Here is a 26,187-nt window from a genome sequence, read left to right as displayed (position 1 = left end):
CTGACTACACACACACACACACACACACACACACACACACACACAGACACACACACACACACACACACACACACACACACACACACACACAGTAACCCGTGCAGAATGCCCTCGCTGCCCCGGGATGGGAACATTGACCCAGTTGTAAGGAACATTGGTCGTGACTGTCCTACATGGCGAGCACTTTACTGACGTTACACAAGGCTCATCCAGCCAGCCAGTCACTCGGCCTCTTTTAATGGCCGCTGCTCCTTCTTTTTCGTTTTGCTTTTTTCCCCCCCCCTCCCTCCCTCGCTTTGTGCCCTTGCTGTCTTTCCTTTTGGGTCCATTATGCACGTCTATGCTCTGGCGGTTGCGTTTATTCGGTCGTTGGATTATTTTCCCCCGAATTGGCTAGTCAGACTTATTACGTTTTGCTCATCCACGATTTGTTTCTTGTCATTTAATTAACGTCGGGATGAATGGAGGAAATTGGCTTTTGTGTTTGTGCCCACTGATGACCTTATTTATGCCCTCTCTCTCTCTTTCTCTCTCTCTCTCTCTCTCTCTCTCTCTCACAGTGATAATAACCCCTTCCCCCCCCCCCCTTGGGCCTATACATCTCCTATAGAGGCTTTAGCTTTAGGAGGATGTGTCTAGATTGTTTATTGATGCGCAGAGACACTCATCATACTGTGTTAATGTTGCAGTCGTCATTGACCCTGTGCATTAACCAGATTATGTACTCATATGTACACACACGCACATAAACATCCATCACATGTGAAACATTTAGATGTTGCACACACACACACACACACACACACACACACACACACACACACACACATATATAACAGCATAATACCCCTCTGGATTACGAGTGCAGGACAAACACTGCTGTCTCATGAATCATGATATGGATTTATTCAAAGGCAAACAACAGTGTGACAGAAAACAGACTTTTCCAGACCTCCAACAATGTTCTGAACTAAGCCATGAAATGTCAGGGGTTCTGCCACAACCAATCAGACTCCTTCCCCAGCGTGCATGTGTGTGTTTGTCAGAAGTAGAGATCAGGTGTGTACCTTACTCTAGTTCTCCTTTTTGGGGGTCTGTGATTGGAGGGAAGCAGTAGGAGGAAGGGAGAGGGAGGGGAGGGGGGGATTGAGGCTGCTGCAGCATGGCCCAGTTTGTTGTGAGTGTTTTGGTGCTGGAGGTTAATACGATGTGATTCTGAGTCGCCCACCCTCCAAGCACACGGAACATGGAGAGACGGAGAAACAGAGGGAGGGAGGGGTTAGAGAGTAGAGAAGCTGTGTTTGAAGGGTGGGGGGGGAGGGGGGGCTTGATTATAATAGAACAGGATGGATGGAAAGCGAATAACTGCTGAGAATTAAAATGTCATTGAGCACAGAAGAGAGATCAGCTGCACGCAAAGCAAAGACACTGAGATCATTTGCTCTGCTTCAATGTGTGAAATCAGGAGCCTTGCATGGAGATTCCTCTCTGTGGATTTATCTGTGTCTCTTTGGTCGCCATGCATGTGACACATCATGTGAGTTCAACCTGTGGCTCTGCTCCTGTTGTCCTGGGCCCGTTAACCTCTGCTGCTCTCACACACACTGAGCATGCAGGAGAAGGGGTTAAAATGACACAGACTGTTTATTTATTAATGCAAGTTTATGAAATTATGAATGTCACTCTTGTCAAATTGTTAGAGCAATTTTAAATCGCATTATTCCAGAATACAAAATATGGAGAGGTCCTGTTAGAAACCAGCCAATTATTGTTCGTAGAAATGAGAAAGCAGCTTTAATTTGCTCATGCACTTTGGGGAGTAAAGTCATTTGTTTTTACCCTTTCAGTGTTGCAAAGGGTCCAGAAATTATGTTTTTCTTTATCTTGTTTAGAACCAAATTATGTTCCAAACACTCAAACAGTGGATTGTCAATTTCAAATCTACTCATTGATCTTAAGCATCAAAAAATGAACTCACAAAAAAGTTATGCTTACTTATGTGTCATTTTTCCCTTCAATTCAAAGTAGATGCAGAATCTTAAAGAAAAAAACACATTATGGTAAAATGGCAAAAAAAATAGTCTAAGGGGACCTTCTTTGTTCCATTAGTTTTTGTATTTTAATTATCTGTAAACAAGTTGCACTTGTAGTGTAGCGGTTAGTGCGCGCCCCATGTTCAGAGGCATGGTCCTCCAAGAGGGCGGCTCCTTTCCCGCATGTCAGTCCCCACTCTCTATCCCCGATTTCAAATTCTGTCCTCTGTCTTTTCTCTAAAATAAAGGCATAAAAAGCCCCCAAAATAAACCTTAAATGTAAACAAATATACAATCAAGCTGAAGATAGCATGTCAAATATGGCGGCCTTCATCATTAAGCTTCATAGCTTTGTAGACCAATGGGTGATGTCACTGGGACAACGTCCATGTTTTTTTTACAAAATGTGGTGGTAATTCATCTTATTGAAACCATTACAGTCAGAGAATTTAGCCTTTTCCAGCAGAAAGCTGAGGCTGTTGTCTTTAATATTGTACTTCAATTTCTCTGATTACGACATTACAATAAGAACAGTTTATAACTCTGATACCTACCAGCACACATCAGACCTCCCTCAACAAAGCTTCATGTCACAACTGTAACATTTCACCTTTACTTTAACAGTGTTTACTCTCTCTCTCCCTCTCTCTCTCTATCTCTCTATCTCCCCCTCTCTCTCTATCTCTCTCTCTCTCCCTCTCTCTCCCGCTCTCTCCCTCTCTCTCTCTCTCCCTCTCTCTCTGTCTCTCTCTCCCTCTCTCTCTCCCCCCCCTCTCTCTCTCTCTGTTCCCTTTGGCCCAAATTATTCTTATCATTAACACGTACAATAAATTCATATAAAGTGTCAATAAGTGGGAAGTTTTATGTTGCTATGTTGCGTCTTTAGGGATTAGGGCTGACACAAATACATTTAGACTATTGAACTGGGTCATTAACTCTTTGTGTTGGTACTTGTTGTCAGTGAAAGTCTTCGACGAAATGGAACTACCATGTGACATGTTTGTCCAAAACCCAAATACGCAAATATTTATCTTAGAAAAAATAAGAGTTAAAAATCAAAGTCTGAACCAAATTATGTTCAAAACACTTCAATAATTCCCTAATATTTGATTTCTACAAATCCACGCATTCATCAAACCAAAAGTAAACAAACTTAAAATATGTTTAAATTTTTTTCCATTGTTTATTGAATTCAGCATTTTGTTTTTAAAAGAGGAATCTCCAGTCAACACTGTGTGCCAAGTCTTCTGAGTTAAATAATCCTTAATAAGCCATGGCACTGTAAGCCCATTATATCATTAAGAATCAAATCAGAACAGTCAAAATAGGTCAGAACATTATTTGCCCATCACTACGTTCGACTCTAACAAACTTTTCAACACACAGAATGTTTTTAGACAAACCCTGAGGAAAAACTTTCTCGTACAATTACAAGCAATTTCACTTCTCATATTTATATTAAACACAGTTAAACCACATATGATGTAGATCAGTGATATGGTCAATAAATTAAAACCTGCCTCAGGCTAACTTCATGCTAAAACGCTTTCTGTTCTTGCTTAAAATGGGTTATAGCTTCACTGCAGATGACTTTATTTGATATAAAACACATTGATTGTGCTCACATCCAATGTGATTAAAGATTTAGACATTCTGGAGTATTTATGATGAGATCACCACACACAGCAGTATATAAAGAGATGAGATGAACCACGGCCTGGATTGTGTGGTCAAAAGAGAAAAAAAAAAGAAGGATGTCTTCTATATTCAAATAGCCGACATTTCAAAAACTCAAGTCTTTATCAGCGCAAATCTCTTCCAACTTGACAAACACACATCATACTTGTCCGCTCTCCAAACCACACACACACACACACACACACACACACACACACACACACACACACACACACACACACACAAACACACACATACCATCATGTCACCGTGCAACAGAGGCGCCAGGCATGCAGACGTCTTTTGTGCTGTCCTTGTTTGTTGCTGGTCTCGTATGTGGATCAAGTGCTACCACAACACAGTCAACAGTGAGTCTTTGTCTGCAACAAAAGAACAAAAAAAAAAAAAAAAACTGCATTCTTTGCAGAGAAAAAGTTTGGAAAAACCTCATGCTATGTTAGAAGTAATGGTGTGTTGTGAATTTGGATTTGGAATGTGAAAATAAGACTCCACTGGTGGCGTTTTCTTTTTTGGAAGGTTGAGCTAAAATAATGCCCCGTTCTGTTTCAGAACACACTTTAATGCCTTTCCCCCTCCTCGCCGCCGCGGCACGGTAATGGCTTGTGATAGCTTCGTTAATGCGTCACAGCCAGGTTATTAAAGCACCATTGGAGATTTATGAAGACGTTTTTAGTTACAGGAAATTTCGATGGTGAGATTCAGGGTTTTTTTGGGGGGAGGGAGAGAGAAGGAATGAATCCTTCAGCTTCGCCTCGAGGGAGAAGGGATCAGGTTATATGCTCTTCATCATCTAGATGACACACACGGAGCTCATTCAGCCTCCTGAGAGTCAGGACTACAAATTTAAACAGGAAGGCAACTGTAAATCCCACCCCCAAGTCCCTTCTGCACTCGCACACACACACACACCCACGCACACACACACCCTTTCCAGTCCACCCAACTGACAAACATAGTTCTGTGGTTGTTTTGGAGAATGTGGTCCAAAAGCCAAACAAGTGGAACTAAAAGGAGGATTTTAAAGGCAACGCTGCTGTGAAGCAATACATTGGTTTAAGTTGGATTTGCACAGATGGCAGCATTTTGAACACACACTGACACAAACACACACCCAGACATACACACTGAAACCACTCCAACCTTAGCATGCATCAGTGTTCCCCCGCAGCAAAGCCAAACACCCACTTCTCTTTAAGTCTTCTTTTTTTTTACGTTGCATCTGCATCGGTGATTCCATGAGTCCGCTAACCTGAAACAGTAACGATGTGAACAACGTGCCATCACACACTGAAGGTTGGGGGGGGGGGGGGGGGGGAACAAGAGACAGAACAACACAAGCCCAAGCCTTGTGTGTTCCTCGTTCCCGTGTTTATTCATTCTGTTTGTTGTTTAATCTGCTCTTCTGCTGTGCGCCACATTCCCATTTTACTCTCTTTAATCTAGCTGTCATCGAGTCCCCACTCCACACTCAAACAGTGTGTGTGTGCGTTGTCTCCATGTGTGTGGTACGGTAGCTTCATTGGACTGTTTCAGAGCTCGGCCACACATTCAGTATTTATACACAACAGCAGCACGTAGGTGGCTCCACCTCAATCTCCTCTGTCATAAATAAACTCATAACTTCAGCGATGACGAGTGACATAAAGCTGCCTGGGAGACTCAGGGAGAGATTGAGCTGTAAGCCCTGGTTGACCTGCGTTCATCTGAATGCATTATGTATCCTGTCGTCCTCTAGTAAAATATATTAAACATATTTATTTAGCCATATGCATCATATGAAGGGGAAATGACAGGCAAGGGTTTAATCATTTGGTTACTAAAAATCTCTGCAAATAACATTTGGACTGAGCTGAAAACAAGGTTGTTAATATTTCTCCTTTTCATTGTTTTGCGTGCAGGTTTTAATCATGACTAGCAGGCTTAAAGGGACTACATAGAAGTACCCAAACAATGAAGAGAGAATTTCAACGATAAGACAAAACTGCAGACATAATGTTGTCTTTCTATCTGTATTTGTTGAGGTGGTTTTTAAGCAGCTGTGATTCCACCTCAGTATCCACATCCGTCTCGTCTGAACTGTGTGCCATTCTGAGTATCCCCTGAGTTTTGGCTTTCAGGCTGCATTCGGGTTCTACTTTCCGAACTGGAGCCTCAGAAGGCAGCAGCTCACTATCCTTTAAAATATATCAATTATAAAATACAATGTCTCTGTAAAATGGGATTTGTTTTATGGTTTTATAATATATTTATAATATTGATATAATGAAGTCATACTCAAAGATTTTTCTTTAAAAAACTTTTGCTAAATGAGTTCAGAAATGGCCAATATTGGCCCACTGATAAAAGCCCTTGAGCTTACGGTATTCTTTGGTACCAATAACTGCTTATATAGTTGACAACTTTGAGGGGGAAAAATGTAAGCTGTACCGATCACTGGCCAGTGGTTGTTCCTTCCAAAAGAGAGAGTAAGCAGAAACTACTGAATGTAAATAAACATGGACAAAGGCTCACTGACGTCACCTATTGGTTACTGAAAGGGGTGTTTGAAGCCCGTTGATATATTTAAAATGCTGTCTCAACCTGTCTTTCGAGACTTTGTACAGACTTTTTTTCTGATGAATTTTGACCACCAGAGAACGGTTTTTAAGGCTGGAAAACCAGACGACAAATAGGACTAGACAGATAATGAAACTTGTGAAAAAAATCTGTAAAAAAAACAAACAAACTCAACTATTGGAAGAAGACAAGATAACAGGGCCGACAACACACCTGTATGTGTGCTTAACACATCATTTAAGTCAGTGGAATCGATACAATCAAGATTTTCCCCATTAGTTTTCGAGACCCTTACCCCTTTTAGCACGGGGCCACACTCCCAGAGAAGGTGTCAAAGAACCACTCGTAGCCACTTCTTTACTTTAGTTGATTCAGTTATTTGTTGGTGGGTATTCTTATGGGGCTCTAGTTTTCCTCTTCCCCTGTTTGATAATCCTGCCTTTGATTCAGCAGTGCATTATGGGGTTTAAAAAAAGCCCTGCACCTCAAACAGCACTCTGCACCAGAGAACTCCAATCCCATTTTCTACCTTAAGCTTCAGAACCAGAATGTTATTAAATCAGGCTCTATAACAGCCCATCTTGCGACTTTTTGAGAAAAAGTGAAATGTGCGTTGTGTCCCGAGTAAGAGAGGGCGGCAGGACGTGATGGAAATAACAACATCAGCATGTACACAAATTCGCATCACTCACATGAGAGCGGGCGTTTTGCTGCGGGAGGCCGGCTGTCACTCAGCATGTGTGGAATATAACCAGGGCTGCAAACGCACCACAGGAGGGGGAAGGAATAGAGTGGGAGGGCAAACATTGAGGTCTGGGCTGCGTCTTAATGCAAATGAAGGAGCTTTGCATAGTCCAGTGCAGCCGGCGACAGTCAATATGGAGCTGAACGCATGTCAGACGGGGGGATTTTAAAGTCCCCTGAATGACTGGACGATGGAAGATGTGATTCTTGTGGAGTCATTCTCCACTTTCATGTAGTGATGGACCAACTTGAGCAGCGGTAAAGGGAGGCAGAGAGGAGGGTTTTTGGCCTGACACTGACCTTGGTTATAACAAGAGATACACAGAGAAAGCCTCTCATCCACTCTGTGATCGTTTCTATGGACTGGATATCCACTGTCTCGGTCTGTGCAGAGCCTCGGCGCTGTGCACTCTGATTGAGGTTGACTGCAGTATTATTTCATTAATTAAGTTTTTCCACTTCCTCCGCCTCTCCCTCCTGTCTTCCTGTCGAATGAGGGTGTCGCAGCGACGCCCTTCCTCTCCTCTGTCCTCTGGCGCTTCACATCCCCCCATCACTGCTGATCATTGTCTCAATTACTCATCGCTTCTCTCCCTCCCTTGTCTCCCTCTTTCTCTCTCGCTGTTCTTCCTCCTTTCTTCTCTTATCTCATCCCAAATTGCTGTATACACTCCTCCCTCCCTCCCTCTCTTTCTCTCTTTCCGTCCTTCCAAAAAGCTTTCAGGCAACCATTCCTACATCTTTTCGCGGCCCTCATCTCTCTCTCTCATCAGGATTTCACAGATGTTCTGTGATTATTTCTACCTTGATTTGGTGATATCCCCCCCCCCTCCCCCAGCCTCAAGTGCAACAGAATATTCATCATTTTCAGGTGTAAAAACTGAGATTGGAAGGCTGAGTATTATGGGTACAAGGACAAATCAGTGATGATCTCTTTGTCGCTTTGTTCCTGTAAAATTGACTTTCATAGAAATAGTAACGCCTGTAACACATCTAATGGATTCAAGAGGATTTGTCATTATACAGTTCAATGTTTTAACCAAAATTACCTTGGGGATATTTGTGACCTGTTGATTATTATGTTAAAAAAAAATTACTAGATTCTGCAAAATCACATTCAAAGAGGCTCTTTTGGTTGAATTTAGCTCCCCTGCTCTCAGTCTCTGTCCCTTTCAATGTCTCACTATTCTTTGTATCCATTACCGCTCCACTTTCCTGTAATGGAGACATTAGAGTCTTTTACCTCTCTGCTATCTATCATGTCATTTAAACTCTTTCCTTACTTTCTGTTTTTAACTTCTCCTCCTCCTCCTCCTCCTCCTCCTCCTGTGTCCACTGGGCTCTGGGTCATCTCCTTTCTCTCACATATAGTCTCCTGCCCACATCATATCACCAACAGCTTGTCAAAGGCAATCAGCCGTCCAGCCTCGCCTCCCTCCTCCTCCTCCTCCTCTCCTCGCTCTCGTCTTCCTCACCTCCCTCGTCTCCCGTCACCTCCTCGTCCTCTTCCGTGTGTCAGAAGTTATTACTCTCAGAAATCATATTCCCTCCACCCTGTTTCTCTCAGACCAGTTGGGGGTATTTACAGCGTCCTCCATCATATTCCGTAATCACAGCTACTACACTCATATCCCCCCCCCCCCCACCCGTCCTGGGATGTTGTGTATTGTCAGTACATGGCAGATATATTTCAAATAGATTATAAATGTAAAATCATTCGTATTATAAATTAATACCTTTGCTTTCAAATTCTTTGCCTGAGGACAAGAATATGTTATGTTCATAAGATAAACATCATTATGAATAAAATATAACAGATAAATGAAATCAGTGCAGTTGCATTCAGTTAGTATGTTTAAAGATTATATCCAGTGCAGAATCTGTAGGCTCAATTCCTGACTTATTTTATCTAGTTAAAGGGACAGTTGTATACGGTACTTGTCAAATTAGCCACAGGAGCTAATATAGCGGTAAGCTAGGCCTCTGAAAGGAGAGATCAGCCAGAGCGCCTGAACGGAAGCTACGCTAGACAGTGCAGACGGGTCATGTGTACCACATCATTTACAGAAGAAGACATAATGTGGTGCTAAAAACAAAGTGGTTTGCTGACAGAACATTTATACCGACTTTAGTAGTTCTTAAAGCTAGCTAACTGACGTGGTGCAAATGGCCCTGTCTGCATAGCTGTGTAGCCTTTAGCTTCAGCGCAGGCCCTTCAGCCAGTCTCTCCCTAAAGGGGCTAAGCTGATCCACATCTCCTGTGGCGAAAATACTTAGAATGACAAGTACCTCATAGAACCCCCCGAGTGCCGCGAGTCGGAGTCTAAAAAAGGGGGCCGCCGGCTTTGGAGGACTATAGCCTCTGTACATGGGGCACGCTATGTTATCCTGACTGCCAACTTTTCAGGAGTTCAAGTGTCACCAGAGCTTAACCAAAAATCACTTCAGGGCATGACAAGCTTTTCTGTGTGTTGCCTTTGTTTACAGACGGCTAGCTAGCAGCTTGAACATTCAAGTTGAAATATGACATCTAGGTCTAGGAGCAGATTGTTAGCTGTGTTTTCATGCAAATATTTGTTTATAAAGATTATGTAAAACTAAATAGTCTTTAGATGCCTGCTGATGGGAGTCAGGATAGCAGCCGCTTTTTTTTAAACTTTCAACAAAGACAAGACATAACCTGCAGAAACACTACTGGACAATACTACTCAGACCACCAACAGAAAGCAGAATTCTTCCAACATCCTGTACCTGCCTGGAGATTCTGCATTCATACGCTGAATCTGTTAAAAGAGATTACCATGATGTTTGCTCATTTGAACCCAACTCTCCTTAACTCAAAGAAAGGGCTTGTTTTAACAGAGTGAACATAACAACCAGAAAGAGTCAGAACATACACTTTTCAGAGCAGTGATGAACACAAACAGTTTGTTTGAAATGATCTTTAATGCCAGAAAACATATTTCTAAAACTAAAGCTCCTTGTGACAAGCAGCTAATTCTGTTCATACCACAGAGGAAGAAGAGCATAAGAAACCTTGAAGCTAAAAAGCGAAACGTGTTTATATGAGTGTTTTTGTGTGACGATCAATCTTTTCCTTCCACATCAGAAAGTCCTCTTCTTGTCCCTGGAAAACACCTCTCCACACTCTGAAGTCTACATCTGAGCAGCCAAAGATATAATAAAGACTAAAGTATTTTTCATTTACAAAAATAAGCCTTCTTCTAACTGTAGGCGGCACACTTTTATTTTTTTTTCATATTTGAACTTCATTGAAAAGAAACATAATCTCATCCACCTTCGACATCGAACATTAGCAAGGTCTCATGATTTAGAGGATGAGGTAATGCTGTAAATAGCAGAAAAGCTTCACCCTAAAGTTTCTTCATTCTGTCTTTATATATCCCTCCATCTATCCCTGTCTCCTGGATTTCCCACCATGCTGCTGTACACCATGACCTCCGCCTGCTTCTCTCCTCCTCTGCTTTCACACTCTGCATCCTGCAGGGATGGAGAGACAGACAGAGAGAGGAGAGGGGAGAGAGAGAGGGAGGTGTTAGAAGTGAAGCTGCCTCTTTTTCACACCTCCATTTCGCTCTCCGGAGCCTTCCGCCATCCCTCCCTTTCTGCATCACTTCAGACAGGCTAATCTATAGCCTGGAGCGGAGTGGCGGGGGGAAAATGATTTTTTATATTTCTTTAAGGAGACAAGGTGAGGGTTAGCCCTGGGGGCTATAACAGGGAAAATAAGGAGAGACGTGTGGTGTGTGTGCGAGGGTGTGTTGACTGGTCGGTAGAAGGACGAAGAACTTGTTTAATATTTTTTTCCCTGTGTCGACACAACCGTCCTTCCACCTAGTCGAACTTTTCAGCTAAAAATAGTTGCAGGTTGTAAAACTGTAGCCAAAGAAGAGTTTTGTTTTTTTAATTTTGAAGGCCTCTCTCACCTCTTCACCTGACCTCCTTCCTGTTCCTCCCCTCATACATGTTCTCTGCTTCTTATCCATCCCTCCATCCTCATTCTCTTTGTGTGCTGCTCTCCTCCTCCTTCAGCCTCTGTGACCTGCAGAGCAGTGATCTTTAATGCATCCGCTGACATGCTTTATGTAAGAAGTGTTAGAGTGTTACAGGACATCCTGCGCACACTCCCTCCTCCTGCCTGTGCTCAGCACCACTTGACCTCCTCTGGCCTCATCCTTTAGCATATAAAAAAAAAGATCCATGAACAGGTTGTGTTGCTAATTTGACTCCAGCACTGTTATTCCAGTCTATTAATTGATGTGTAGCATTTTATCAGTGCAAGGGGGAGCTTCTTTCACAGCATGAAAATGCATATTAAATCCCCCATGGCATGTATTAACACATCAGTCCCTCAGTTTCAAGTCAAAAAAACGAGTTGTAATTCCTTTTAATTAAAACATAAGCGCTGAAAGTGATGGGGTATTAACAACTTTGAGCTTTAACTCATTAAAAACAGTCTGTTCATTTCCAACCAATCAGATCTCGTTTCTCTCCACACACACTGTTTTGTGTCTCAGGGGCTCTATTTTATTTTTATTTTTTTTTACTTCTTATGCACTTCTGATTCTCATCCTCTTTTTTCCCATTAGCCAGTCTCTGCCTCCCTAAATCACCCCCCCCACCCCCCCCTCTCCTGCTATTTCTCCAGCCCGCGCAGCAATTGCAGTTGACTGAAAGCGGTTGAGTCCATTGCGGCGCAGCGGGGGTGTTAATGAATTCCAGCGGACTGCTAAATGAGGACTTATTAAAGTGCTGCCGCCTCGTAGTTTGACATTTCAGAGCTTCTGGTGGAGTTTTAAAATCGCTGCCTCTGCAAATGTCACTCGCTGACTCTCTGGAATGGCCGTCCATATGAATAGAAACGAGTGTTGGCGTCGGATATAGATCGAAAAAAGAGTGAAGTTTGTTGCTTTAATATATAGGTTTCTACTTACTGTGTGTGTGTGTTTGTGTGTGTTTCTGCATTCATATCTATCACTCTTCTACTTTACTAATTGTGCACATCTCTGTTTCCTCTCCTCCAGCTACGTCAGATGGGACGCGCCAAGGCCTGGATAGCATGAGGGGCGGTGTCTGTGCCACACAGGGCATGAAGGTGGTGCTGAAAGTGGGGCAGAGTAAGTTTTCACACCTCTTCTCTACATCACCACATCCACCCACTGTGAGCCCTCCCATATGCATGACTCCACCACACACATGGATTCTTCCATTTCTCACACACTCATCATCATCATCAACACACACACACACACACACACACACACACATTGTTATTCATGCTTCACACACAATTGCACTCCTAAGTAACAGTATGACTCACACACACTGACTCCAGTTCACCACATCTCCCACCATCTCCCATCTGTACAGTCCAGAGCGGCTCGCATTCTTATCTTTTATCGTCCTTTCTCTCAACACACACACTTAAAAACACACACACGCGTACATGACCTCTTTGTGTGTGTGTGTTCTCACTCGGAGTATTAGGGCTTGTTAAGTGGTGAGAACAGCAGAGAAGTGTGGGATCAGTCAGCTCTAATGAGCCCTGTTGACTCCCCTCTCACTCTGCCTTTTAACTACTCCCGACTCATGCTGGACACACACACACACACACACACACACACACACACACACACATCCACACTCGCATATCTCTGTGTGGTATACTCATTAAAGGTGCAAACATTAAGCTCACGCATGCAACTACATGAGCACAAACATGGCCACAGACTGCGTCCATTGCAGGACACACACACACACAAGAACACACACATTTCCCCCACACACAGCAGACCTGCCAGCTACAGCGCGATAACAAAATGAGTCCATTCAGTGTTAAAGCACACAGTCAGGGATTTTTAATGACTCGTGGCTGCACACACCTCTAATTTGTTTGGAAAATATTCACAGGTAATGACCCACACATGCCGGCTCTTTCTCAGGAAAGCAGCAGGAGAAAAAAAACAACCTTTTTAAGCATTTTTACTGACCTGTGCATTCCTACACATAATAGGCACCTGTCCTTCATACGACCCCCCCCCCCCCCCCCCCCCCTCACACACACACACACACACACACACACACACACACACAACACTTGTTATCAGGCCTTGTGTATTGTTAGTGCTCCTCATCAAAAGGGCCAAATGGCGCTGCAGTGGCTCTATCAGCCCAACACATCAACATAGTCAGCTCAGCTCAATAGAAAAAACCTACACACACACTTTCTGTCCCCTGGCCTTTTCACTACTCAGGCACACACACACACACACACACACACACACACACACACACACACACACAAACCCTTTTGCTACATTTACACAACACTATAACACTTTCCATCCTGCTTCATCTTTCCATCTTCATCTCTCCTCTCCTCTGTCCTTCCTTCACCTCTCCTCTATTCCCTCTGCGTTTCCTTTTTCTCTCTTCTTTTTTTCTCCATCCTCTTTTCAATTGAGCGACATTGCTCACTTCCTTTTTTCAAATTCCCCTTTTCCCCGTCCTCATCACTTCCCGTTCATTTCTATGCATGCCAGCCATCTTCTCCTCACAACTCTCCCACTCGACCCCCCCCCCCCCCCCCCCCCTCCCTCCTCTCAGTTATTTTCACTCTCCTCCTCTGTCTTTCTGTCTTATCTTGCTGCGTGGCTGAAAGGTCACGTCTGTGTTGTTTGTCGTCTAAATAAGCGGTGTGCCGGCTCGTGGTGATCTCTGATGAGATATGGCGCTCTGCTTTCGCTCTGAGGAACACACACACACACACACACACACACACACACACTCACTCGCACACTCTCAGAAAACTCACACTTTCACCCTCAGCCCACACACATTCATTGACCTGTCTTCTCTTATTTTATTCTTTATCTATCTTGCTTGCGCTCTGTCTCTGTCACACACACACACACACACACTTTCTCTCACACACACACACACTGTCTGAACCTAGCCCCTGCTGACCACACACTTGAGACTATAGTGCAGGGGCAGTTTCTATTGATCCAGACAGCACCGCCCCTAGCTTCTGTTTGGTTGATTGTCATGAGGGAGCTGCCAGCCAGTTGCCTCGCTTTACTCTAAATGTCAGTATGTATAGGTTGATGGCTGTGCATGCACACACACACACACACACACACACACACACACACACAGACACACACACACACACACACACACACACACACACACACACACACACACTTTGTGCATTGGTGAAATCAATGCATGTTTGTGTGGGTTTTTACTGTGCAGTTTTCATCCATAAGCACCCTGTGGTCAGATCTATTTTTTGCTCTCTCCCTCTGCTGTGATGACCAATAGCAGACTTTCTTTGTAGAAGTGCAGCGCTGAATCGTCACATCCCGTTATATATCACTCTATTCCTGCAGCTCTCAGCCGGGCCAGATGGCTCGGAAGCGTTCAAAATCTGAATTTTTCTGAGCCACCTCTTTCAGCAACGAGGAGTGGCACTTCTACAATAGCTGCATCTGTGTGTGTGTGTGTGTGTGTGTGTGTGTGTGTGTGTGTGTGTGTGTGTGTGTGTGTGTGTGTGTGTGTGTGTGCATGTGTGTGTGTGCGTTTGCATGTGTCACAGAACTACTTTAATGCCATCACCATTACTGAGGGCTTGCGAGACAGATGGCCTTATTTAGCGAATACAGATTACAAGCCGTTATGGCCTTGTGTAAATTCACTGTGGCCAAAACAACAATCGGCCGCTCTTTAGTTTCCCATTCTGACAAATGGAAAAGTGCTCATACACAGCACAAGGAGGCCCAATCAATATGTGCTCTCCTGTAATGGGAATGGAAAGGAGGGACGCCTTTAATAAAGCTCCTCTGGTTGATTTCTCCTTCTGGCGCTCTCCTTGTTTGCTAATGTCGCTTCCTGGTTCCAATCCTGAGAGCCTTGGCTGTTAGAGGAGATAGAGGCTGTATTTGTGTTTTTTTCTGCCATTTTTCTCATAGTCCACTGTTATTATTATTTTTTTCTTCCGTAGGCCAATATGGGCTGCCTCCGAAGAAAGATCCGCCAGCGGGACGCACCACCAGCAGAAACCCAGGTAAGCAAAAAGACCAAATGGAGATAATCCTCTGCGGATCCATCCTGCAAAATGGATGGAGGGAATAAGTGAAGACTGGTAGATAAAAAGAAAGGCAGCAGGGAGAGGGAGGGAGGAGGCGACAGATGGAGAATGTGCAGCGGTGACATCTGTGGATCTCTCTATTTAATTCCGTATCCTCCTCTCTCTCTCTCTCTCTCTCTCTCTCTCTCTCTCTCTCTCTCTCTCTCTCTCTCCCTCTCCTCCTCGTCTCTGCGCCCGGCCCTCCGAGCTAAGTGCTGCAGGCGGGGAATGGATGGCTAATAGCTACCTTGGGAGAAGGATGAGAAAAAGAGAGGGAGCGAGAAGAAAGAAGCAGGAGGGATAAGAGAGAGAGGGCAGCAGGAGAGAGAGAGAGAGAGAGAGCCGGACCGGCGGCGACATTTTGGAGAATTATTATTGTCATTAGTTTGGCTGGCCTGGATTCTGTAGTTGTGTTCAGAGAGAGGGAGAGAAAGACAGAAAGAAAGAGAGTTAGGAGGAAAAAAGTCAGGAGGAAGCATATAAGGAGGAAATAGAAAGAAATAATTGAAAAGCAAAGAGGAGAAGGGAAAAGAACAAGGAGATGTAAATGTAGAGAGTCAGTGGAGGAGAAAGAACACACTTTGTTGTCTTCATCTCTCCTTTGATTGTGATTCTGTGTACTATATCAAACGTGTGAATTGGTGTATTCACACATTGTCTTATCACATGTCCATACCTCAAATAGGTGAGAACTGTATGTGTGAAGTAAGCAACAATAGGGTGCATTGTTTTTTTTTTACAAGAATGACACAAATAACACCGGACACACTCAACAAAGCTTATTTACATCACACGCATAATGACACATTTCCCTGTCAGACAAAGACGCATCAGTACACACTTGACTGAAATCATTTTTTTAAATGAACGTGAATACAGTTGTAACCATCTAAATTACTAACCGTTAGATAACAGTGGATTCACAGCCTCTCATTTTGTGCAAGATGCATTCACTGGACTACTAGCACAAAATGCTTTCTGGATCTGTGTTGTGCATGAAAGCACTGGATAAAGTACGGAGTGTAATGTTGAATATGCAAAAGTATAGAACTCTAATATGCCTCCATTTTCACTCCCAAGCATTACAAGTTATAAACGATCAATTAAACTAGCGGTGGGTCAACACATTTGGCGAGTGTTGGGAAAAAAGCAGTGAGGAGATGATGAGCATAAATAATCATAAGTCATGTCTGTCTTTGTTTCTAAAGTCATAAATAATTGTTCATTAAGTTACAGAGTGGGCAGTAGCTGTGGATGGAAGGATGGATGGGTAGGAGGAGGTTTCAAGTTCAGAGCAAGCTCATGAGAATTTTTTTATTTTTTCGGCCTTTAAACTTAAAATTTAAATTTATGAACAAGCTCATTTTGTATTTGTATGAACTTTGAGCTCGTGTGAACTTGAGGAACCCTGGTCTAGACAGTTCTGCACGTCTTTTTTCTTTCCTGCTTCAGTAGAGTAAAAACTCTGAGTAGACATCACAAAGACTGAAAACTTACCACTAAGGTTGTTGATGGATTGTGGATTCTTTTTAAGGTTTATTTTGGGGCTTTATATGCATTTATTTAGAGGTAAGATCGGAGATGGAGTCAGAAATCTGAAAGAGAGAGAGAGTGGGGAGTGCTGTGCTGGAAATGAGCCACAAATGGGACTCAAACCCCAGCCGCCCCTTCGTACATGTAATTTAATTTCAAACCTTTATAGGTTTGTATGATTTACAGCAATGTTGAGATATGAAAAAAAACACATAAAAACGAGAAAGATGGAATGATTCTCTGTAAAAATAATCATACACTGTGGGAAACTGGTTTAAAATCATTGTCTCAGTTTGTGCAGAAGAAACAAAGAGTGTTGTAAATTATTCCACATTTCTGGTGCGAAAAAGCTAATTATGGATATTCAAACTTCAGTTTGAAGCAATAGACAGTCAGGAGAGTGAGTTTGAAGATTCTGGTGGTCCAGATCAAATTTTATTTAACCTTTATTTAACCAGGTTGGTCCCATTCAGATTAAAAACCTCTTTTTCAAGGGAGACCTGGCCAAGACAGGCAGCAGCAAAAAACACAAAGTTACAGACGGAAATACAAAGAGAAACAATTTACAAAGCACAACATTTTGATTAAAATAGAACCATCTATGAGTCAAATCTGGGAATCAGTTGTTCAAACAGCTGAGCTAAAACATCATCATCCTATAGAATCTGCTAAGAAGTTGCACGTCCAATAAGAGGATTTAAAGATAAAGAGATACATGTTTTCTTTGTGTATACAGAATAACAAAGTCGGTTGGTCTTCATGGGGCATGCGCACTAACCACGAGGCTACCAGTGCCCCACATCTTTGATTTTCTGCCAAATCCTAAAATAGCCGAGTATGTTCTCAGAATTAAAGAAGTCAAAATTTTCCCCCAATATCAAAAATATTCTGGTTGATTTTTTGATTGTACAATACAAACAGTAAGCCAGTAGCCTCCACTAGAAATGTTAAGCAGTTGCAGCACTGTTTTATTTCAAGGAGTGCTATTTTAGCTTCATGTGATGGAGGCCTGGCATCGTGCATGACATGACAGTAATAAGATAATTCATTTTGGCAATAATGAAAGAAGAAGAAAAAAACTGCAACACAGTAAATGACGTGGCTTGTCAAGTAGACTCTGCCCATTATCTGTACAAACCCATATATGATGTTTTTTTTAAAAATAAAAATGAAATATAATATTCATTAGAAGAAGATGAAACAGAGAGTAGACAGGGCGATGGTGTCAGGAGTTTATGCAACCACAAAGTCCCATGTGCAGAGTCCAGATGGAGGCACTGGCTGCACATAACATCCCCTTCTGCATCACCAACATGTCTGAAAAGTGAATACAGAGTTCACATAGATAGGAAAGACAAATACATAATGAGAAAATGAAGAAGAAAAAAAACGAGAGACAGGACATGATTTTATGTAAATTCTGGTATTTATTTGATCATAAAACAGCTTAAAAAAAACACAAAAGGTCAAATATAGTCAAGATTTGGAAGGGGAGAACAGCCAGCTCAAATACAAGGACAAAGACCTTGATCCGTTCTATCATTACAGACCTGTTGGACGTCTCTCTCTCCGAGGTAATATTCACTGATAGAGTGAAAAAAACCTGGAGGCAAGGGAGCAAAGACGGCATCAAAGTGTATGAGCTTTTGTGATAAAAAAAGGAAACAAAGGACAGAGTAGGAATCGGAAAATAGGGGAGAGTAAGGAGAGATGGCGGAGGAGGAGGAGAAGACGTGAAGGAAGAGAAGATAATAAAGAGCGGCGGTGAAAGGCGGCGCTGATAATGGAGATGGAGAATGAGGGATATTGGGTTAATGGAGGAAGGTAGAAAGCTGAGGGAAGAGAAGGGAGTGTAATCGACGTCTGACATTAGCGCTTTGCTCTCAGTCAGTCCAGCGCAACAGGGGGGCCCTATAGCAGCAGGGGGGGTGGGGGGGGGGGAGTTGGTGAGGTGTCTTTGCATGTATTTGCTTGCCTGTTTGTGTGTGTGTGTGTGTGTGTGTGTGTGTGTGTGTGCACATGTGTGTTTGTGTTGCAAGGCCCCTGAGCTCAGAGCGAGGTAGGTCATTACAGCGAGAATAACCTGAAGATAGACCGAGCCACGGAGTGAGGGAGGGCGAGGAAGCGCAGGAGACACAGGAGACACACAGACAGGGAGGAAAGGAAAGGGGATGTGTGCCAAGAATAATGATAGGCCAATCCAAAGGCTCTATATAGAAGGGACTCGCATTACCAGACTTAACCAGTTCGCCACACACATTCACACGGTCCGGTGCCAGAGCCCCGCTTTGTAAACACACACACACACACACACACACACTCATACATGCATCCAGACCAGAATCCACCTGCTGAGTTCTGACCCGATCTCCCGCAGAGAAAACTGTGTGCTCCGGAGGGTTGTGGAGATCTTGGGTTTCAAGGCAGACACACAACAAGACAGAGGCGGCGATCGGCTGGCAAACAGAGAGATAGCGTGACAGACAGTTTGATAAATAGACAGACAGATAAAAAAAAGAGAGAGACAGGCAGGCAGGAAGGCCAGCAGGCAGGCGGAGTGTGTGGTCTGGCGGTTGAAGCAGAGCGGGGAGGCGCTCTTTATGTGGCTAGCTTTAATGCTAAGTAAATACAGTTGTTAAGGTTAGGGAAATAGAGTGTGTTACCTTGACACACACTGCGGCTCAGCCTGCCTGTACTGTACGGGTCTCACACACACACACACACACACACACACACACACACACACACACACACACACACACACTCAGTCTGCAGACATTCCCCTCCATTTTATATGCACTGCTGTCCACTTCATTGCATCAATAAAGAGACCACATGTAAGCGCCTGTGAGATTCGCTGCATACTTATTGCATTCCTCCGGGTTAAGTCTCTGCAGCCTGCAGACCAGCAGAGCTAAAACCATCCCCATTACTCGTGTTGTTGTGGTACAGATCCATAAGGATTGGAATGGTAATTTAAAAAGCTCATGAAAAACACAAATTGTGAAACAGTGGCGGTTCTAGACCACTTTTACTGAGGGGGCCAAACTGGGGCCAGTTGTTTTGTCAGAGGGGAACATTAAACCCAGGTGAAAAATAGACAAAGATGATCGCTTTAAAAAATATAAATATATATTGTGCCACAACATAAAATACCTTGATGTATATTTGTTTCAGTAACAGAATTTAATACTAGATTGTGAGTTCGGTTGTTGAGTTACTGTGTATGTGTTATTAGGAGGGGCTCTTCCTTTTGGAGGGGTGGCCACAGGGAGGCTCAGTGTTACAGGGGCACTGGACCCCTGTTGGCCCCTGTTTATGGTGTATGTGTGTGTGAATGTGATGAATATTTTCAAATTAAAATCCTGGGAATTTGAATCTTCTGCAGCTGCTCTTACAAATATAAGTGACGGCTTCTCATTTAATGGTAACACATTATTTATTCCTATTTTTATTTACCATAATTCATTTAATAATCTTTTTAGAATACAACCAGTTGAAATTTGACTTTTAAAGCTCCCGTGAGGAAATTTGAACTGGTTGTGAAACAGAATAAAATGAATACTGGTGCTTCTATATGACCTACAAGAGCAAACCACAGCATCGGGAAGAAGGTTGGGTATTTTTATACAGTCAGTCTTAATGCCTGAAACTGCTGCGACCGGGTCTGTGTCGGACAACAACATTAACAGCATGTTGCAGGAAAAAGATTCACCAGCCCTTTTCAGACTGCTTTTTTAGCAAGATTCCAGTCTCAGCACGTCTTTGTACATTCATATTGATTCTGCGACGGCTAAATATTGGTGTCCCAGTCCCAGCACGGCACAGCAGGAGCTCCACATAAACACATACTGTCTCGCCCCTGCAACGCCTCTGTTACTGCCTCTGGTCCCTGTTGGCCCCTGCCTAGAACCGCCCATGTTGTGAAAGCAGGCTGTGTTGTTGCTCTGTTAAATCGGTGATGATTAATATGTTAGCTTCGTTGGATTCTGTGGATGTCGGGGTAAAGATTTGTTCTATGGTTTTTGTTTCAGGCGGCGCAGGAAACTCCACCCAGTCTCGAGGACCCAACAGCTTCGGGAGCGAGGGCACGGACGAGAACGGGCCCTTCCAGCCCTCCAACATCGCCCTCATCGCCGGCGCCGCGGGAGGCTCCGCCTTCCTCCTGCTGGTGACCGCGGTGATCTGCGTGGTGTGCTACAGGCGGAGGCACGCCAAACACTCGGACACCCACCACCCTCCTCTCTCGCTGTCCTCCCTCACCAGCCCCAAGCGGGGAGGGGGTGGCGGCATCTCCAGCTCGAACAACAACGGCTCTGAACCCAGCGACATCATCATCCCCCTGCGGACGTCGGACTCAGCCTACTGCCCGCACTACGAGAAGGTGAGCGGAGACTACGGACACCCCGTCTACATCGTCCAGGAGATGCCGCCACAGAGTCCGGCTAACATCTACTACAAAGTATGAGATGGCCCGCTGCTATGTCCTGCTGGACACGCCCACCTCCCTTTCTCCAACCAATCCCCCCCAGCTCCATTTAAAGACACAGTACACCATCACAGCTCCGACCTTGACCCCTCCAGTACTTAGAGTATTGCCTCATGGACCCCCTTCTCACTGCCCTGAGAGATGGCCACAGGTGTGTTCTTGGCTGAACAAACCGCCCTGATCCATTCTGACACAACCGGGCCGCCAAGTGTTTGCTAACGGGCGACGTCGTGTTTGTACGCAGCCCTTCTTAACAAAGGCTCTAATGAGTGGGCAAAAGCCTCTGAGTGCCCCCCCCCTTCTTGTCAACTCAGAGCTAAACTAGCCCCCACAAATGCTAAATGGAAGAGTTACCCATAATGCCTGTATGTTTGTGTTTTTTCTCGAGGTATGGACCATGCATTGGGACTTGAGATGTTTTATGGAAGAGAAAAAAGAGATAGAGGGACGACAATAAAAAAAAATAAAAAATACAACCCTGATCCCACTTTGCACCTGAGAACTCTGATTCCCAGAGGCCATACCTGCCTAGCTCACCGCCCTGCCCCCCCTCAGAGCTCCATCATCAGCCAATCAGAGAGCAGCCTCTGCCACTAAAATCACCAATAGGATTCTAGTTTGTTCGTGTTTGTTTCTCCTGAGAAAAATGGGGGGCCTCTCGGACTCAACCAATCAGCAAGCCCCCCGGGCGGGCGGCGGTCACATGACCAGGCCCCCGGGGGCTGAGGAGGTCTGACCGACTGGTGACACTCAGAATCTTGTATATTTTAATAATGTGTGTGTATGTGATGAGTGGGCATATGACTATGGGTAATAATGACGGCGCTGCTGCTGCTCCACGTTAGTCGTGTGTGTGCAGGTAGTGCGCTTCAGTAAAGCAAGTTTGCATATGAGTTTGCATATGCCTGTGTGGGGGTTTAGTCTGTGTGTGTGTGTGCGTTCGCTTTGTGTGTGTGTGAGTGACTGTGTGTGTGCGTGCGTTCTTTAGACTTGTCTGAAATACCAAAACACAAAATAGTGAGCGAATATCAAAAAAGTGAGATTTTTTTATCGCTATCAACACTTATAGATTATATATATGAATATCCAGTAAATCATTTCTAGATGTTTCCTTTTCTATTGTTTATTATTTCTACCCACTCTGTTAAACTACCGTTCTGTTGCTAGACATTTTTTATCTGCTGTTTTTTTTTTTGGTTTTCACGACTTAGAATGACCTTGTTTCCTTTCCTTTACCCCTCTGCGTTGTATATTAATTTAATCCCCCTTTTTCATTTTCCCAGCGATCAGAGGTTGTGTCTCTCTTCCTCTCTTCCCTCTCTCATTTCCTTCCCTCCCTCCCTCCCCCCCTCCCACCCCCTCTAGGGTCTCTGAACTCTATGTATATTTTTATAGCTCCTTGTACTATGCTGTAGTTTTGAAGTTTAGACCTCGTTTGTGGAAGTGTTGAGGTAGAAACCATCTATGAAAGTTTTTTTTTTTTTTTTTCTTTCAAACGCTTTTTTTTTAAAATGCAGAAGTAAAAAGAAGTGAGGGGCGCGGGGGTGGGGGTTGGGGGGGGGTGACGGTGGGGAAGAAGGGGGATGAAATGAAAAAAGAAGAGTAAAGTAAAAAGAGAAAGAGTGGTGTCTGGGGAGGGGGAATAAAGCGGCGTCTGAATGCAGAACTTTTAAAAAAAGAGAAGGAGAAAGGGAGGGAGAAAAGACTGTGAAGGAATTGCACACTAAAAGAAAAAAGAAGCTGAGGGGAGGGGGAAGATGGGGAGCAGCAGGAGTGAGAGATGAAGGCTACCGAGGATGGAGAGAGCAGAGGAAGGAGTGGCCGGAGAAGAGGGGAGAAACCTTTTCTTTGAACGGAGGGTCCAAAACCTCCTGAACGGAGGCAATGGACCAACAGCCAAAACGGATTTCTGAGGAGTTGAACTTTAACCACAGAACGGAGAGATTTCATCACACACTCTCTCTCACACACACACACACATCTACTGTGACTCGGTCACACTTTATGTTGACGTGAGGTGGCGCATTTCAGATTTTTTCCACCAAAATTTGTGTTGAAATGCATCTCTGTATGACACTCTCATAGATTCTAAAGACATGCTCAGTACTCTTCAAGCTGCACACACACACAGTACACTCTGTTTCTCTCTGTTTGACACGCACACACACCGCCTCCCACACACAACCTTACACACATTTCACACCTTTTAATGACTGTCACAAATGCCTACTGATTGCATTGAGTGACATATATTCTCTCTCGCTCCCCGCTTGCTCTCGCTCAGACACGTTCACTCAAACACCTTCACCCACACGCGACAAAATATGCCGATTGCTTTCATATGACTTTTCTGTGATTAAGACTAACCCCATGGACATGGGAGGGAGGAACAGAGCGTCTCCTCACACACACGCACACAATCAAACAAACACGCTAGTGCCCAGCACCTCGACCTAGAGGGCAATAACACAACGCTGTGTTCAGAGGTGCAATATGTTCACATGTGCATATTAAAAAAAGCTGTTTTGTGTTGCTCAAACATGTTTATTGCTTATGTGTAAACTGGGTGGCAGTGGAGACCTTCAAGTTTTTGTTTTTTTTCCAGACTCACACACACACACACACACACACACACACACACACACACACACACACACACACACACACACACACAAGGCCTCCTGTGATGTAGCCCTGTTTTTTCTGTGTGACGCCAGTGTTAAATCTGGACCTTACAGCATTTCTCAACTGTGTTTTGTATCTAACATCTTCTAAAGAGATCTCTTTCATAAAGTGTCACATTCGTCTGATATGACTTTGTTCAACACATGATGATGATGTTCAGATATGTTTTTTTGTAACATGAATGAGTTTGGATTGTATTTGACTGTATTGGATTTTCAAAAATGACATGGGAGGAAAACACCTCAAATTTTTTTTTTTTGTACAACTACCGACTTGTGTTTTTTTTTTTTCTTTAATGTATGCTGTTAAGTCTATGTCTATTTAAACCTGCTCAGAATACCTAAAATATCCTCCAAGCCAAATGAAGTGTCTGTTTTCTCTCTTCAACAACTCTGTTGTGCCCTCCAATTCACAATGACAGTATTTTTTTTTTTTTTGGCACATGGCTGCCTCCACATGAGGGGGAGAACACGACTTCTTGGACTTAACGGTATCTGACCGACAAAAAAGAAGCAACTGCCCCGTATTCCGGCAATTTTTTTTTCCGCTCCCGCCTCCCTCTCAGCAGTATCTCTGTTTTTTTTGTTCCTGTATCGTTTGATTTCATGTTGTCGTTATTTCAAAGTTGTGTCTCTGGCTCTCACTGTTTGTGTTTGACTGGCCGACTCAACATGTTGGCTTTTCTAAAAACCACGGCCGCTGGTTGTCATGTAGAAAAAAGAGAAAGAAGAAAAAGTGCTGTTTCTATGGAACGTGGGGGAAAGAGAGAGAGAAAAAAAAAAGAAGCTACCGCCGAGCCCCTCCTCACCTCTCCGTTGGTGAAAGTGTGAGTGTGTGTGTACATGTGTGTGAGTGTGTGTTCCTTTGTGCCAATAGACAGCGAGCGGGGCGAGGTGGCTCTCCTATGTAACGTGTTGAGACTTTGTATTTGGGACACCTCTGTGTGAGAAGGGTTTTTTTGTGTCCTCTCCTCTTCTTCTTCTCTCCTCCTTACCCCCTTGTCTACTCATCACGGCGACCCCTGATCCCCCCCCCCCTTCCCTCTTCTCTTCTCTCCCCTTCCCTCCCCCTCCAACACACCTCTAAAGAGAGGAAAAAACTAGTACATTCCTGGTTTGGAAAAAAAAAAGGTTGAATAAAAAAAACAAACAAAAATGTTTAAGCACCAGTCTTTTGGTCCTGTTGTGTGATTCATTATTGTGTGAGGGTCTGCAGCGGTCTTTTGTGCTGCTCCTGTGTGCATTTGTGTGTGTGTGTGTGTGTGTGTGCTGGAGTATGTGTGAGTTCCTGAGGCCCGCTGGCAGCCCGGCCTTTAATAGAAGGTCTTTCCCCTTATCTCTGCTATGGGCTTGTCTCAGCAGGGGCTCTTTCACTGCCTCTGCTAATAACACTGCCATTACACACACACACACACACACACACACACACACACACACACACACACACACACACACACACACACACACACACACACACACACACACACACTGGCTCTCCCACCGGTGTTATCAACAAGTTATCAAACCCCGGCTTCGTTAGTGTTGGAGTGTTGCCTGGCAACGCATTGACAGAGCTGATTTGGTTCTCTGTCTCCCTCTTTAAAACCCCACTTATTTCCCCTTCTCTCCCACTAGCTTTGTGGTACCGTTCCCATGGTAACTGTTAGCGTCTTTTGCTCCCTTACAAAATTTGTTTCATCCGGTTGCATATGTGTATCAGTGTGAGGGGATTTTAAAAGCCCTTAAGAGAGTACAGAGTGCCACCAGGGTGGCCTATAGGTTGAGATGACCAGCAGCTGCTTTTAACCCTTTGATCTGTGATGTGTGAGAGTACATCCCACACACACACACACACACACACACACACACACACACACACACACACACACACACACACACACACACAGACACACAGACACACACAGGTTCAATAACCGCAACTACACAAACACCATTATGCCCTTATTCAATCTTATGCACCGCCACACACAAACACACCAACATTGATCCTGGCAGACACTTGTCGCTGCCTTTACCATGACAACCCATCATCGTCACTGATGCCAGGTATAGACTACAATAAAGGTTGGTAACCAGTAAACAAGCTTTTACCCCTCAGCTTCCTAAAGCTGCTGATTTACCAAACACTTTCAGTACATCCTTTTGCAACATTTCTTTCATTGATTCTTCCTCTTTTAAACACACCTCAGCAGTAAATTGTCAACCATAATCTCACAAGCTGTAATCATATCCTTCTAAAAAAACAAAAACAGGTTATTTACCCTGACTAGGGATCGG

At 43.9% G+C, this 26,187-nt stretch overlaps 1 protein-coding gene across 1 annotated transcript in view; it reads left to right on the top strand.

Annotated features, from left to right (window-relative positions):
• The window catches only part of efnb3b (ephrin-B3b), a 93,085-nt gene extending 68,307 nt beyond the window's left edge, over positions 1–24,778 (top strand). Inside the window, exons 3-5 of the mRNA XM_061031473.1 lie at positions 12,077–12,169; positions 15,058–15,120; positions 20,751–24,778. Coding sequence (XP_060887456.1) covers positions 12,077–12,169; positions 15,058–15,120; positions 20,751–21,184 — 590 coding nt within the window. The 3' untranslated portion in view covers positions 21,185–24,778. The remainder of the gene's footprint in view (positions 1–12,076; positions 12,170–15,057; positions 15,121–20,750) is intronic.
• Positions 24,779–26,187: the final 1,409 nt, after the last annotated feature.

The sequence above is a fragment of the Labrus mixtus genome, chromosome 23, assembly GCF_963584025.1.
Source record: "Labrus mixtus chromosome 23, fLabMix1.1, whole genome shotgun sequence".
Classification (NCBI taxonomy): domain Eukaryota; kingdom Metazoa; phylum Chordata; class Actinopteri; order Labriformes; family Labridae; genus Labrus; species Labrus mixtus.
The sequence above is the reverse complement of the archived record's forward strand: the minus strand, read 5'-3'. Positions and strand labels throughout refer to the sequence as shown.